At 51.1% G+C, this 14,543-nt stretch overlaps 1 protein-coding gene across 1 annotated transcript; it reads left to right on the forward strand.

The window, feature by feature from the left end:
• Positions 1-5: 5 nt before the first annotated feature.
• LOC142279587 (fructose-bisphosphate aldolase A) lies at positions 6-1,806 on the forward strand (the record flags this gene model as incomplete). The annotated part of the gene is made up of 6 exons (XM_075332694.1): positions 6-27; positions 124-284; positions 368-451; positions 824-998; positions 1,082-1,281; positions 1,430-1,806. Coding segments are annotated over 6 exons (738 nt in total), but the record flags the coding sequence as incomplete, so codon positions are not given.
• Positions 1,807-14,543: the final 12,737 nt, after the last annotated feature.

Raw genomic sequence — 14,543 nt, forward strand, 5'->3', positions numbered from 1 at the left:
GAACCAATGGCGAGACCACAACACAAGGTAAGGGGCGGTTCCGCGTCATGTGTCGGGTGGTGTGGACAGTCATGTGACCGCCCCCGGGGTCTCCCGTGCTTCTTACCCTTGCCTCGTCCGCAGGTCTGGACGGCCTTTCTGAGCGCTGCGCCCAGTACAAGAAGGACGGTGCCGACTTTGCCAAATGGCGCTGCGTGCTGAAGATCTCCGAGCACACGCCCTCTCACCTCTCCATGTTAGAGAACGCCAACGTACTGGCCCGCTATGCCAGCATTTGCCAGCAGGTAATGGCACACGGGTCTTTGGCGGGAGCCCGAGCCCCGATGTTACCACAGGACTAGTCCGCATGTTCTTCTTGTCCTTCTAGAATGGCATCGTCCCCATTGTGGAGCCAGAGGTCCTCCCCGACGGTGACCACGATCTGAAGAGGTGCCAGTACGTCACTGAAAAGGTGAGGGGCGGGCAGAGCGGGTGGTGGAGCGGCGGGCAGAGCGGGTGGCGGAGGAGCGGGTGGCAGAGCGGCAGATTGAGCAGGTTATGGAGTGGTGGGTTGTGGAGCAGTTGGTAGAGCAGGTGGTGGAGCGGTAGCTTGTGGAGCAGTGGGTAGAGCAGGTGGTGGAGCGGCGGGTTGTGGAGCGGCGGGCAGAGCGGGTTGTGAATTGGTGGAGTGGCAGGTTGTGGAGCGGTGGGCAGAGAGGGTTGTGAAGCCGGCGGGTTGTGAAGCCAGCGGGTTGTGGAGCGGTGGGCAGAGCGGGTGGTTGAGCGGCGGGCGGTGGAGCCGCACTGATGTGGTGACATGTTAACGCCATTGGTATGGTTCCAGGTCCTGGCGGCCGTGTACAAAGCCCTCAGCGACCACCACGTCTATCTGGAGGGGACTCTGCTGAAGCCCAACATGGTGACACCCGGCCATGCCTGCTCCAAGAAGTACAGCCCCGAGGAGGTCGCTATGGCAACAGTCACCGCCCTGAGGCGCACCGTGCCCCCCTCCGTCTCCGGTAAGACGAGGGTGGAGGACACGGCAGAGGTGGTTGTGGGGTACGGTGGGACGATCGTGACCTGTGGGGTCTCCTTTGTGCAGGTATCACTTTCCTCTCCGGAGGTCAGAGCGAGGAGGAAGCCACAGTCCACCTGAACGCCATCAACAAGTGCCCCCTGCACAAGCCCTGGCCCCTCACCTTCTCCTATGGCCGTGCCCTGCAGGCCTCCTGCCTGAAAGCCTGGGGTGGCAAGAAGGAAAATGTCAAGAACGCCCAAGAGGAGTACACCAAGCGCGCACTGGTACGTAAAAGTGTCTGCAGTACTGCAAGTGTCCACTAGGTGTCAGCACGTCGCAGACTCCACTCCCTCCGGAGCTGCGCTCACAATTCTGCAGCTGATTTGATGCCCTGATCGGCCTTTACTCTGACATTCATGTCTTTTCTTTTAGGCCAACAGCCTGGCCTGCCAGGGCAAGTACGTGTCCTCCGGCCAGGCAGGAGCCGCCGCGGGAGAGTCTCTGTTCGTGTCCAACCATGCCTATTAGACGTCGCGCCTCCTCCCCCGTTCATCGTGGACGTTGCTTCTGTATATTGTAGTGTGAGCCCCCCACCTATAGCCATTAACTGCTGTGCCCACCTGCAGAGTGTTACACGGTTAACCTTCCCCTTGCTGGAGAAAACGAGAGAGAGAGTGTCGGAGTGTCGCCGCCCTGCTGGCTGATGTGTGAGTGGTGAGAGCGCGTGTGCTCGTGTCTGCCCTCGGCTCTGAGTCACATCTAACTTATGTCACTGCTGCTGAAACCTCAATAAAGCAGGTAATGAACCACGGACGGCTCCGCATTCATTCCTATAGGGGACGAGTGGAGGATGCCAGGCGCTGTGCAGCAATGTCAGCCACGTGGGGTCCCCTCTCATCAGATCTCTGCACACGGATCATGATCACCCCCATCATCCACCCCGAGGGGGGGGGGCTGCACCCAGTGCTGGGAGGAGTCTCACAACTAGAGTCGTAATCTGTAGATAACACAGCGCCACCTGGTGGATGATCGCAGAACTGTGCCACATACCGGGACCTCACAATGTGGAGTCACGGCTTCCCGGCCCAGGCCGCTTCCTCCAGTCCTGGATGGTCCAGTTGTAAGCTCCATCCCATCACAGCCGCGATGCTCTGCGGGGCCTGACCCCTTCCTGTCATCACGCGTCAGTAATGAAACGGTCAATTCTGTAGGATCGGCCCTTGCCCCCCCCCCCCCCCCCCCCCGCACATCAGTCAGGCCGTAACCATGTCACTGGTTCACCATTACCCCTCTGTGGGACACTTCTCATAGATATCAACTATTACACAATGGAAACGCCCCACAGGACCCGCCGTACGCCGGGAAGGCCCCACAGGACCCGCCGTACGCCGGGAAGGCCCCACAGGACCCGCCGTACGCCGGGAAGGCCCCACAGGACCCGCCGTACGCCGGGAAGGCCCCACAGGACCCGCCGTACGCCGGGAAGGCCCCACAGGACCCGCCGTACGCCGGGAAGGCCCCACAAGACCCGCCGTACGCCGGGAACAACCCACAAGAGGCACCATATAACGAGAACACCCCGGAAAACCCTCTGTATACCGGGAACAGCCTGCAAGAGTCGCCATATACCGGGAGCAATCCGCAAGACCCTTTGTATACCGAGATCACCCCACAATACCTGCTGTATACTGGGAACACCCCACAAGACCCTCCGTATAGTCCTAGATTCTCCCTTTTAATTGCACCCTTAAAGTACAATACCAATAAGTGCACCCCCCGAAACAATAGGATACCACACAGTGAATTCCTTCACAGTACCCTCCACATGAACACATGATGATTCTACTGTACCCCTCCAACTTTCCTTGCAAAGTATGGTGACTCCAACATAGTAGTGATGGGCAGTCCGGCTCTTTTTGGTGATCCGGTTCCCATGGCTCCGCTCACCAAAAAGAGACGGATCTTTCAAATCGTTCTCAGCTCCTTATTAAATATGTGTTCAGCCCAAGTGAACACATATTAAAGATTATAGTGACGCCGCCAAAGCCCCACCCACCCGCGGCTAAACCACGCCCACTTACAAGGGACCAATTAGATTGTTGAGTAGGTGGAGTTTAGCCATGGGTGGGCAGGGGCTCAGCGGCGAAAAGAGCCGTTAAGAGATTTTAGTGGCTCACACTGGTGATCCGACTCCTGTCAGTCACAGCAGGGAGCCGGATCTTTGTGTGGGATCGTTCACGACCGACACATCTCTACAGCATAGTATGATCCTCAACTGTGACTCCTCCACAATGAACTCCACATAGCCCTCCATACAGAGTAATGTGCCCCACATAGTCCTCCATACAGAATAATGTGCCCCACATAGTCCTCCATACAGAATAATGTGCCCCACATAGCCCTACATACAGAGTAATGTGCCCCACATAGCCCTCCATACAGAATAATGTGCCCCACATAGCCCTCCATACAGAGTAATGTGCCCACATAGCCCTCCATACAGAATAATGTGCTCCACATAGTCCTCCATACAGAATAATGTGCCCCACATAGCCCTCCATACAGAGCAATGTGCCCCACATAGTCCTCCATACAGAATAATGTGCCCCACATAGTCCTCCATACAGAATAATGTGCCCCACATAGCCCTCCATACAGAGTAATGTGCCCCACATAGCCCTCCATACAGAATAATGGCCCCACATAGCCCTCCATACAGAATAATGTGCTCCACATAGCCCTCCATACAGAATAATGGCCCCACATAGTCCTCCATACAGAATAATGTGCTCCACATAGCCCTCCATACAGAATAATGGCCCCACATAGCCCTCCATACAGAATAATGGGCCCCACATAGCCCTCCATACAGAATAATGGGCCCCACATAGCCCTCCATACAGAATAATGGGCCCACATAGCCCTCCATACAGAATAATGTGCCCCACATAGTCCTCCATACAGAATAATGTGCTCCACATAGCCCTCCATACAGAATAATGGCCCCACATAGCCCTCCATACAGAATAATGTGCTCCACATAGCCCTCCATACAGAATAATGGCCCCACATAGTCCTCCATACAGAATAATGTGCTCCACATAGCCCTCCATACAGAATAATGGCCCCACATAGCCCTCCATACAGAATAATGGGCCCCACATAGCCCTCCATACAGAATAATGGGCCCCACATAGCCCTCCATACAGAATAATGGGCCCCACATAGCCCTCCATACAGAATAATGTGCTCCACATAGCCCTACATACAGAATAATGGGCTCAACATAGCCCTCCATACAGAATAATGGACCCCACATAGCCCTCCATACAGAATAATGGGCCCCACATAGCCCTCCATACAGAATAATGGGCCCCACATAGCCCTCCATACAGAATAATGGGCCCCACATAGCCTTCCATACAGAATAATGGGCCCCACATAGCCCTCCATACAGAATAATGGGCCCCACATAGCCCTCCATACAGAATAATGGGCCCCACATAGCCCTCCATACAGAATAATGGGCCCCACATAGCCCTCCATACAGAATAATGGACCCCACATAGCCCTCCATACAGAATAATGGGCCCCACATAGTCCTCCATACAGAATAATGGGCCCCACATAGCCCTCCATACAGAATAATGGGCCCCACATAGCCCTCCATACAGAATAATGGGCCCCACATAGCCCTCCATACAGAATAATGTGCCCCACATAGTCCTCTATACAGAACAATGAGCCCCACATAGCCCTCCATACAGAATAATGTGTCCCCACATAGCCCTCCATACAGAATAATGGCCCCACATAGCCCTCCATACAGAATAATGTGCTCCACATAGCCCTCCATACAGAATAATGGCCCCACATAGCCCTCCATACAGAATAATGTGCTCCACATAGCCCTCCATACAGAATAATGGCCCCACATAGCCCTTCATACAGAATAATGGGCCCCACATAGCCCTCCATACAGAATAATGGGCCCCACATAGCCCTCCATACAGAATAATGGGCCCCACATAGCCCTCCATACAGAATAATGTGCTCCACATAGCCCTACATACAGAATAATGGGCTCAACATAGCCCTCCATACAGAATAATGGACCCCACATAGCCCTCCATACAGAATAATGGGCCCCACATAGCCCTCCATACAGAATAATGGGCCCCACATAGCCCTCCATACAGAATAATGGGCCCCACATAGCCTTCCATACAGAATAATGGGCCCCACATAGCCCTCCATACAGAATAATGGGCCCCACATAGCCCTCCATACAGAATAATGGGCCCCACATAGCCCTCCATACAGAATAATGGACCCCACATAGCCCTCCATACAGAATAATGGGCCCCACATAGTCCACCATACAGAATAATGGGCCCCACATAGCCCTCCATACAGAATAATGTGCCCCACATAGTCCTCTATACAGAACAATGAGCCCCACATAGCCCTCCATACAGAATAATGTGTCCCCACATAGCCCTCCATACAGAATAATGGACCCCACATAGCCCTCCATACAGAATAATGGGCCCCACATAGTCCTCCATACAGAATAATGGGCCCCACATAGCCCTCCATACAGAATAATGGCCCCACATAGCCCCCCATACAGAATAATGTGCCCCACATAGCCCTCCATACAGAATAATGGACCCCACATAGCCCTCCATACAGAGTAATGTGCCCCACATAGCCCTCCATACAGAGTAATGGGCCTCACATAGCCCTCCATACAGAATAATGTGCCCCACATAGCCCTCCATACAGAATAATGTGCTCCACATAGCCCTCCATACAGAATAATGGCCCCACATAGCCCTCCATACAGTATAATGTGCTCCACATAGCCCTACATACAGAATAATGTGCTCCACATAGCCCTCCATACAGAATAATGGGCCCCACATAGCCCTCCATACAGAATAATGGGCCCCACATAGCCCTCCATACAGAATAATGGGCCCCACATAGCCCTCCATATAGAATAATGGGCCCCACATAGCCCTCCATACAGAATAATGGGCCCCACATAGCCCTCCATACAGAATAATGGACCCCACATAGCCCTCCATACAGAATAATGGGCCCCACATAGTCCTCCATACAGAATAATGGGCCCCACATAGCCCTCCATACAGAATAATGGGCCCCACATAGCCCTCCATACAGAATAATGTCCCCACATAGCCCTCCATACAGAATAATGTGCCCCACATAGCCCTCCATACAGAATAATGGGCCCCACATAGTCCTCCATACAGAATAATGTGCCCCACATAGTCCTCTATACAGAACAATGAGCCCCACATAGCCCTCCATACAGAATAATGTGTCCCCACATAGCCCTCCATACAGAATAATGGACCCCACATAGCCCTCCATACAGAATAATGGGCCCCACATAGTCCTCCATACAGAATAATGGGCCCCACATAGCCCTCCATACAGAATAATGGGCCCCACATAGCCCTCCATACAGAATAATGGCCCCACATAGCCCCCCATACAGAATAATGTGCCCCACATAGCCCTCCATACAGAATAATGGACCCCACATAGCCCTCCATACAGAGTAATGTGCCCCACATAGCCCTCCATACAGAGTAATGGGCCTCACATAGCCCTCCATACAGAATAATGGCCCCACATAGCCCTCCATACAGAATAATGTCCCCACATAGCCCTCCATACAGAATAATGTGCCCCACATAGCCCTCCATACCGTATAATGTGCTCCACATAGCCCTCCATACAGAATAATGGGCCTCACATAGCCCTCCATACAGAATAATGTGCTCCACATAGCCCTCCATACAGAATAATGTGCTCCACATAGCCCTCCATACAGAATAATGTGCTCCACATAGCCCTCCATACAGAATAATGTGCTCCACATAGCCCTCCATACAGAATAATGTGCCCCACATAGCCTTCCATACAGAATAATGGGCCCCACATAGCCCTCCATACAGAATAATGGGCACCACATAGTCCTCCATACAGAATAATGTGCCCCACATAGCCTTCCATACAGAATAATGGGCCCCACATAGCCCTCCATACAGAATAATGTGCCCCACATAGCCTTCCATACAGAATAATGTGCTCCACATAGCCCTCCATACAGAATAATGTGCCCCACATAGCCTTCCATACAGAATAATGGGCCCCACATAGCCCTCCATACAGAACAATGTGCTCCACATAGTCCTCCATACAGAATAATGTGCTCCACATAGCCCTCCATACAGAATAATGGCCCCACATAGCCCTCCATACAGAATAATGTGCTCCACATAGCCCTACATACAGAACAATGTGCCCCAAATAGCCCTCCATACAGAACAATGTGCTCCACATAGTCCTCCATACAGAATAATGTGCCCCACATAGCCCTCCATACAGAATAATGTGCTCCACATAGCCCTCCATACAGAACAATGTGCTCCACATAGTCCTCCATACAGAACAATGTGCCCCACATAGCCCTCCATACAGAACAATGTGCCCCACATAGCCCTCCATACAGAATAATGTGCCCCACATAGCCCTACATACAGAATAATGTGCCCCACATAGCCCTCCATACAGAACAATGTGCTCCACATAGCCCTCCATACAGAATAATGTGCTCCACATAGCCCTCCATACAGAACAATGTGCTCCACATAGCCCTCCATACAGAACAATGTGCTCCACATAGTCCTCCATACAGAATAATGTGCCCCACATAGCCCTCCATACAGAACAATGTGCTCCACATAGCCCTCCATACAGAATAATGTGCTCCACATAGCCCTCCATACAGAATAATGTGCCCCACATAGCCCTCCATACAGAACAATGTGCCCCACATAGCCCTCCATACAGAATAATGTGCCCCACATAGCCCTCCATACAGAACAATGTGCTCCACATAGTCCTCCATACAGAATAATGTGCCCCACATAGCCCTCCATACAGAACAATGTGCTCCACATAGCCCTACATACAGAACAATGTGCCCCACATAGCCCTACATACAGAATAATGGGCCCCACATAGCCCTCCATACAGAATAATGGGCTCAACATAGCCCTCCATACAGAATAATGTGCCCCACATAGCCCTCCATACAGAACAATGTGCTCCACATAGTCCTCCATACAGAACAATGTGCTCCACATAGCCCTCCATACAGAATAATGTGCCCCACATAGCCCTACATACAGAATAATGTGCTCCACATAGCCCTCCATACAGAATAATGTGCCCACATAGCCCTCCATACAGAGTAATGTGCCCACATAGCCCTCCATACAGAATAATGTGCCCCACATAGCCCTCCATACAGAACAATGTGCTCCACATAGCCCTCCATACAGAACAATGTGCCCCACATAGTCCTCCATACAGAATAATGTGCCCCACATAGCCCTCCATACAGAATAATGACCCCACATAGCCCTCCATACAGAACAATGTGCTCCACATAGCCCTCCATACAGAATAATGTGCCCCACATAGCCCTCCATACAGAATAATGTGCCCCACATAGCCCTCCATACAGAACAATGTGCTCCACATAGCCCTCCATACAGAATAATGGACCCCACATAGCCCTCCATACAGAATAATGTGCTCCACATAGCCCTACATACAGAACAATGTGCCCCACATAGCCCTCCATACAGAATAATGGGCCCCACATAGCCCTCCATACAGAACAATGTGCTCCACATAGCCCTACATACAGAACAATGTGCCCCACATAGCCCTACATACAGAATAATGGGCCCCACATAGCCCTCCATACAGAATAATGGGCTCAACATAGCCCTCCATACAGAATAATGTGCTCCACATAATCCTCCATACAGAAAAATGGGCCCCACATAGCCCTCCATACAGAATAATGGGCCCCACATAGTCCTCCATACAGAATAATGTGCCCCACATAGCCCTCCATACAGAATAATGTGCTCCACATAGCCCTCCATACAGAACAATGTGCTCCACATAGCCCTCCATACAGAATAATGGGCCCCACATAGCCCTCCATACAGAATAATGTGCTCCACATAGCCCTACATACAGAATAATGTGCTCCACATAGCCCTCCAAACAGAATAATGTGCCCCACATATCCCTCCATACAGAATAATGGGCCCCACATAGCCCTCCATACAGAATAATGTGCTCCACATAGCCCTCCATACAGAATAATGGGCCCCACATAGCCCTCCATACAGAATAATGTGCCCCACATAGCCCTCCATACAGAATAATGGGCCCCACATAGCCCTCCATACAGAATAATGAGCCCCACATAGCCCTCCATACAGAATAATGTGCTCCACATAGCCCTCCATACAGAACAATGTGCCCCACATAGCCCTACATACAGAATAATGGGCCCCACATAGCCCTCCATACAGAATAATGGGCTCCACATAGCCCTCCAAACAGAATAATGTGCTCCACATAGCCCTCCAAACAGAATAATGTGCCCCACATAGCCCTCCATACAGAATAATGGACCCCACATAGCCCTCCAAACAGAATAATGTGCTCCACATAGCCCTCCAAACAGAATAATGTGCCCCACATAGCCCTCCATACAGAATAATGGGCCCCACATAGCCCTCCATACAGAATAATGTGCCCACATAGCCCTCCATACAGAGTAATGTGCCCCACATAGCCCTCCATACAGAGTAATGGGCCCCACATAGCCCTCCATACAGAGTAATGGGCCCCACATAGCCCTCCATAGAGAATAATTATTATTATTATTATTATTATTTATTATTATAGCGCCATTTATTCCATGGCGCTTTACAAGTGAAAGAGGGTATACGTACAACAATCATTAACAGTACAAGACAGACTGGTATAGGAGGAGAGAGGACCCTGCCCGCGAGGGCTCACAGTCTACAGGGAATGGGTGATGGTACAATAGGTGAGGACAGAGCTGGTTGCGCAGTGGTCTACTGGGCTGAGGGCTATTGTAGGTTGTAGGCTTGTTGGAAGAGGTGGGTCTTGAGGTTCCTCTTGAAGCTTTCCACGGTAGTGGAGAGTCTGATGTGCTGAGGTAGAGCGTTCCAGAGTATGGGGGATGCACGGGAGAAATCTTGTACACGATTGTGGGAAGAGGAGATAAGAGAGGAGCAGAGAAGGAGATCTTGTGAGGATCTAAGGTTGCGTGCAGGTAGGTACTGGGAGACTAGGTCACAGATGTAGGGAGGAGACAGGTTGTGCATGGCTTTGTATGTCATGGTTAATGTTTTGAACTGGAGTCGTTGGGCGATGGGAAGCCAGTGAAGGGATTGGCAGAGTGGCGAGGCTGGGGAGTAGCGAGGGGAGAGGTGGATTAAGCGGGCCGCAGAGTTTAGGATAGATTGGAGGGGTGCAAGAGTGTTGGAAGGGAGGCCAGAGAGCAGGAGGTTGCAGTAGTCGAGGCGGGAGATGATGAGGGCATGCACTAATGTTTTTGCAGATTCTTGGTTAAGAAAAGCACGGATCCGGGAGATATTTTTCAGTTGTAGTCTGGATGAGGTGAAGAGGGCTTGGATGTGTGGCTTGAAGGATAGTGCCCCCACATAGCCCTCCATACAAAGTAATGGGCCCCACATAGCCCTCCATACGGAATAATGGGCCCCACATAGCCCTCCATACAGAGTAATGGGCCCCACATAGCCCTCCATACAGAATAATGACCCCACATAGCCCTCCATACAGAGTAATGTGCCCACATAGCCCTCCATACAGAGTAATGTGCCCACATAGCCCTCCATACAGAGTAATGTGCCCACATAGCCCTCCATACAGAGTAATGTGCCCACATAGCCCTCCATACAGAATAATGTGCTCCACATAGCCCTCCATACAGAGTAATGTGCCCCACATAGCCCTCCATACAGAATAATGTGCCCCACATAGGCCTCCATACAGAGTAATGTGCCCACATAGCCCTCCATACAGAATAATGTGCCCCACATAGCCCTCCATACAGAATAATGGCCCCACATAGTCCTCCATACAGAATAATGTCCCCACATAGCCCTCCATACAGAATAATGTGCTCCACATAGCCCTCCATACAGAGTAATGTGCCCACATAGCCCTCCATACAGAATAATGTGCTCCACATAGCCCTCCATACAGAATAATGGGCCCCACATAGCCCTCCATACAGAATAATGGGCCCACATAGCCCTCCATACAGAATAATGGGCCCCACATAGCCCTCCATACAGAATAATGAGCCCCACATAGCCCTCCATATAGAATAATGTGCCCACATAGCCCTCCATACAGAGTAATGTGCCCACATAGCCCTCCATACAGAGTAATGTGCCCACATAGCCCTCCATACAGAATAATGTGCTCCACATAGCCCTCCATACAGAATAATGTGCCCACATAGCCCTCCATACAGAATAATGTCCCCACATAGCCCTCCATACAGAATAATGGGCCCCACATAGCCCTCCATACAGAATAATGGGCCCCACATAGCCCTCCATACAGAATAATGTGCCCACATAGCCCTCCATACAGAGTAATGTGCCCACATAGCCCTCCATACAGAATAATGTGCCCACATAGCCCTCCATACAGAATAATGTGCCCCACATAGTCCTCCATACAGAATAATGGGCCCCACGTAGCCCTCCATACAGAATAATGGACCCCACATAGCCCTCCATACAGAATAATGTGCCCCACATAGCCCTCCATACAGAGTAATGGGCCCCACATAGTCCTCCATACAGAATAATGGGCCTCACATAGCCCTCCATACAGAATAATGGGCCTCACATAGCCCTCCATACAGAATAATGGACCTCACATAGTCCTCCATACAGAATAATGGGCCCCACATAGCCCTCCATACAGAATAATGGACCCCACATAGCCCTCCATACAGAATAATGGGCCCCACATAGCCCTCCATACAGAACAATGGGCCCCACATAGCCCTCCATACAGAACAATGAGCCCCACATAGCCCTCCATACAGAACAATGAGCCCCACATAGCCCTCCATACAGAATAATGGGCCCCACATAGCCCTCCATACAGAATAATGGACCTCACATAGCCCTCCATACAGAATAATGGGCCCCACATAGCCCTCCATACAGAATAATGGGCCCCACATAGCCCTCCATACAGAATAATGTGCCCCACATAGCCCTCCATACAGAATAATGGCTACACATAGTCCTCCATACAGAATAATGGACCCCACATAGCCCTCCATACAGAATAATGGCCCCACATAGCCCTCCATACAGAATAATGGGCCCCACATAGCCCTCCATACAGAATAATGGCCAAACATAGTCCTCCATACAGAATAATGGGCACCACATAGCCCTCCATACAGAATAATGTGCTCCACACAGCCCTCCATACAGAATAATGGACCCCACATAGCCCTCCATACAGAATAATGGCCCCACATAGCCCTCCATACAGAATAATGGGCCCCACATAGCCCTCCATACAGAATAATGGCCAAACATAGTCCTCCATACAGAATAATGGGCACCACATAGCCCTCCATACAGAATAATGGACCCCACATAGCCCTCCATACAGAATAATGGCCCCACATAGCCCTCCATACAGAATAATGGGCCCCACATAGCCCTCCATACAGAATAATGGGCCCCACATAGCCCTCCATACAGAATAATGGGCCCCACATAGCCCTCCATACAGAATAATGGGCCCCACATAGCCCTCCATACAGTGTAATGGTTCCCCATAGCCCTCCATACAGAATAATGGGCCCCACATAGCCCTCCATACAGAATAATGGGCCCCACATAGCCCTCCATACAGAATAATGGGCCCCACATAGCCCTCCATACAGAATAATGGGACCCACATAGCCCTCCATGCAGAATAATGGGCCCCACATAACCCTCCATACAGAATAATGGCCCCACATAGCCCTCCATACAGAATAATGGCCCCACATAGCCCTCCATGCAGAATAATGGGCCCCACATAGCCCTCCATACAGAATAATGGGCCCCACATAGCCCTCCATACAGAATAATGGGCCCCACATAGTCCTCCATGCAGAATAATGGGCCCCACATAGCCCTCCATGCAGAATAATGGGCCCCACATAGCCCTCCATACAGAATAATGGCCCCACAAAGCCCTCTATACAGTGTAATGGTTCCCCATAGCCCTCCATACAGAATAATGGGCCCCACATAGCCCTCCATACAGAATAATGGGCCCCACATAGCCCTCCATACAGAATAATGGGCCCCACATAGCCCTCCATACAGAATAATGGGCCCCACATAGCCCTCCATGCAGAATAATGGGCCCCACATAGCCCTCCATGCAGAATAATGGGCCCCACATAGCCCTCCATGCAGAATAATGGGCCCCACATAGCCCTCCATACAGAATAATGGCCCCACATAGCCCTCCATACAGAATAATGGGCCCCACATAGCCCTCCATACAGAATAATGGGCCCCACATAGCCCTCCATACAGTGTAATGGTTCCCCACATAGTCCTCCATACAGAATAATGGGACCCACATAGCCCTCCATACAGAATAATGTGCCCCACATAGCCCTTCATACAGAATAATGGGCTCCACATAGCCCTCCATACAGAATAATGGCCCCACATAGCCCTCCATACAGAATAATGGCCCCACATAGCCCTCCATACAGAATAATGTGCCCCACATAGTCCTCCATACAGAATAATGGGCCCCACATAGTCCTCCATACAGAATAATGGGCCCCACATAGCCCTCCATACAGAATAATGGGCCCCACATAGCCCTCCATACAGTGTAATGGTTCCCCATAGCCCTCCATACAGAATAATGGGCCCCACATAGCCCTCCATACAGAATAATGGGCCCCACATAGCCCTCCATACAGAATAATGGGCCCCACATAGCCCTCCATACAGAATAATGGGACCCACATAGCCCTCCATGCAGAATAATGGGCCCCACATAACCCTCCATACAGAATAATGGCCCCACATAGCCCTCCATACAGAATAATGGCCCCACATAGCCCTCCATGCAGAATAATGGGCCCCACATAGCCCTCCATACAGAATAATGGGCCCCACATAGCCCTCCATACAGAATAATGGGCCCCACATAGTCCTCCATGCAGAATAATGGGCCCCACATAGCCCTCCATGCAGAATAATGGGCCCCACATAGCCCTCCATACAGAATAATGGCCCCACAAAGCCCTCTATACAGTGTAATGGTTCCCCATAGCCCTCCATACAGAATAATGGGCCCCACATAGCCCTCCATACAGAATAATGGGCCCCACATAGCCCTCCATACAGAATAATGGGCCCCACATAGCCCTCCATACAGAATAATGGGCCCCACATAGCCCTCCATGCAGAATAATGGGCCCCACATAGCCCTCCATGCAGAATAATGGGCCCCACATAGCCCTCCATGCAGAATAATGGGCCCCACATAGCCCTCCATACAGAATAATGGCCCCACATAGCCCTCCATA

Source organism: Anomaloglossus baeobatrachus, unplaced genomic scaffold (genome assembly GCF_048569485.1).
Source record: "Anomaloglossus baeobatrachus isolate aAnoBae1 unplaced genomic scaffold, aAnoBae1.hap1 Scaffold_4364, whole genome shotgun sequence".
Classification (NCBI taxonomy): domain Eukaryota; kingdom Metazoa; phylum Chordata; class Amphibia; order Anura; family Aromobatidae; genus Anomaloglossus; species Anomaloglossus baeobatrachus.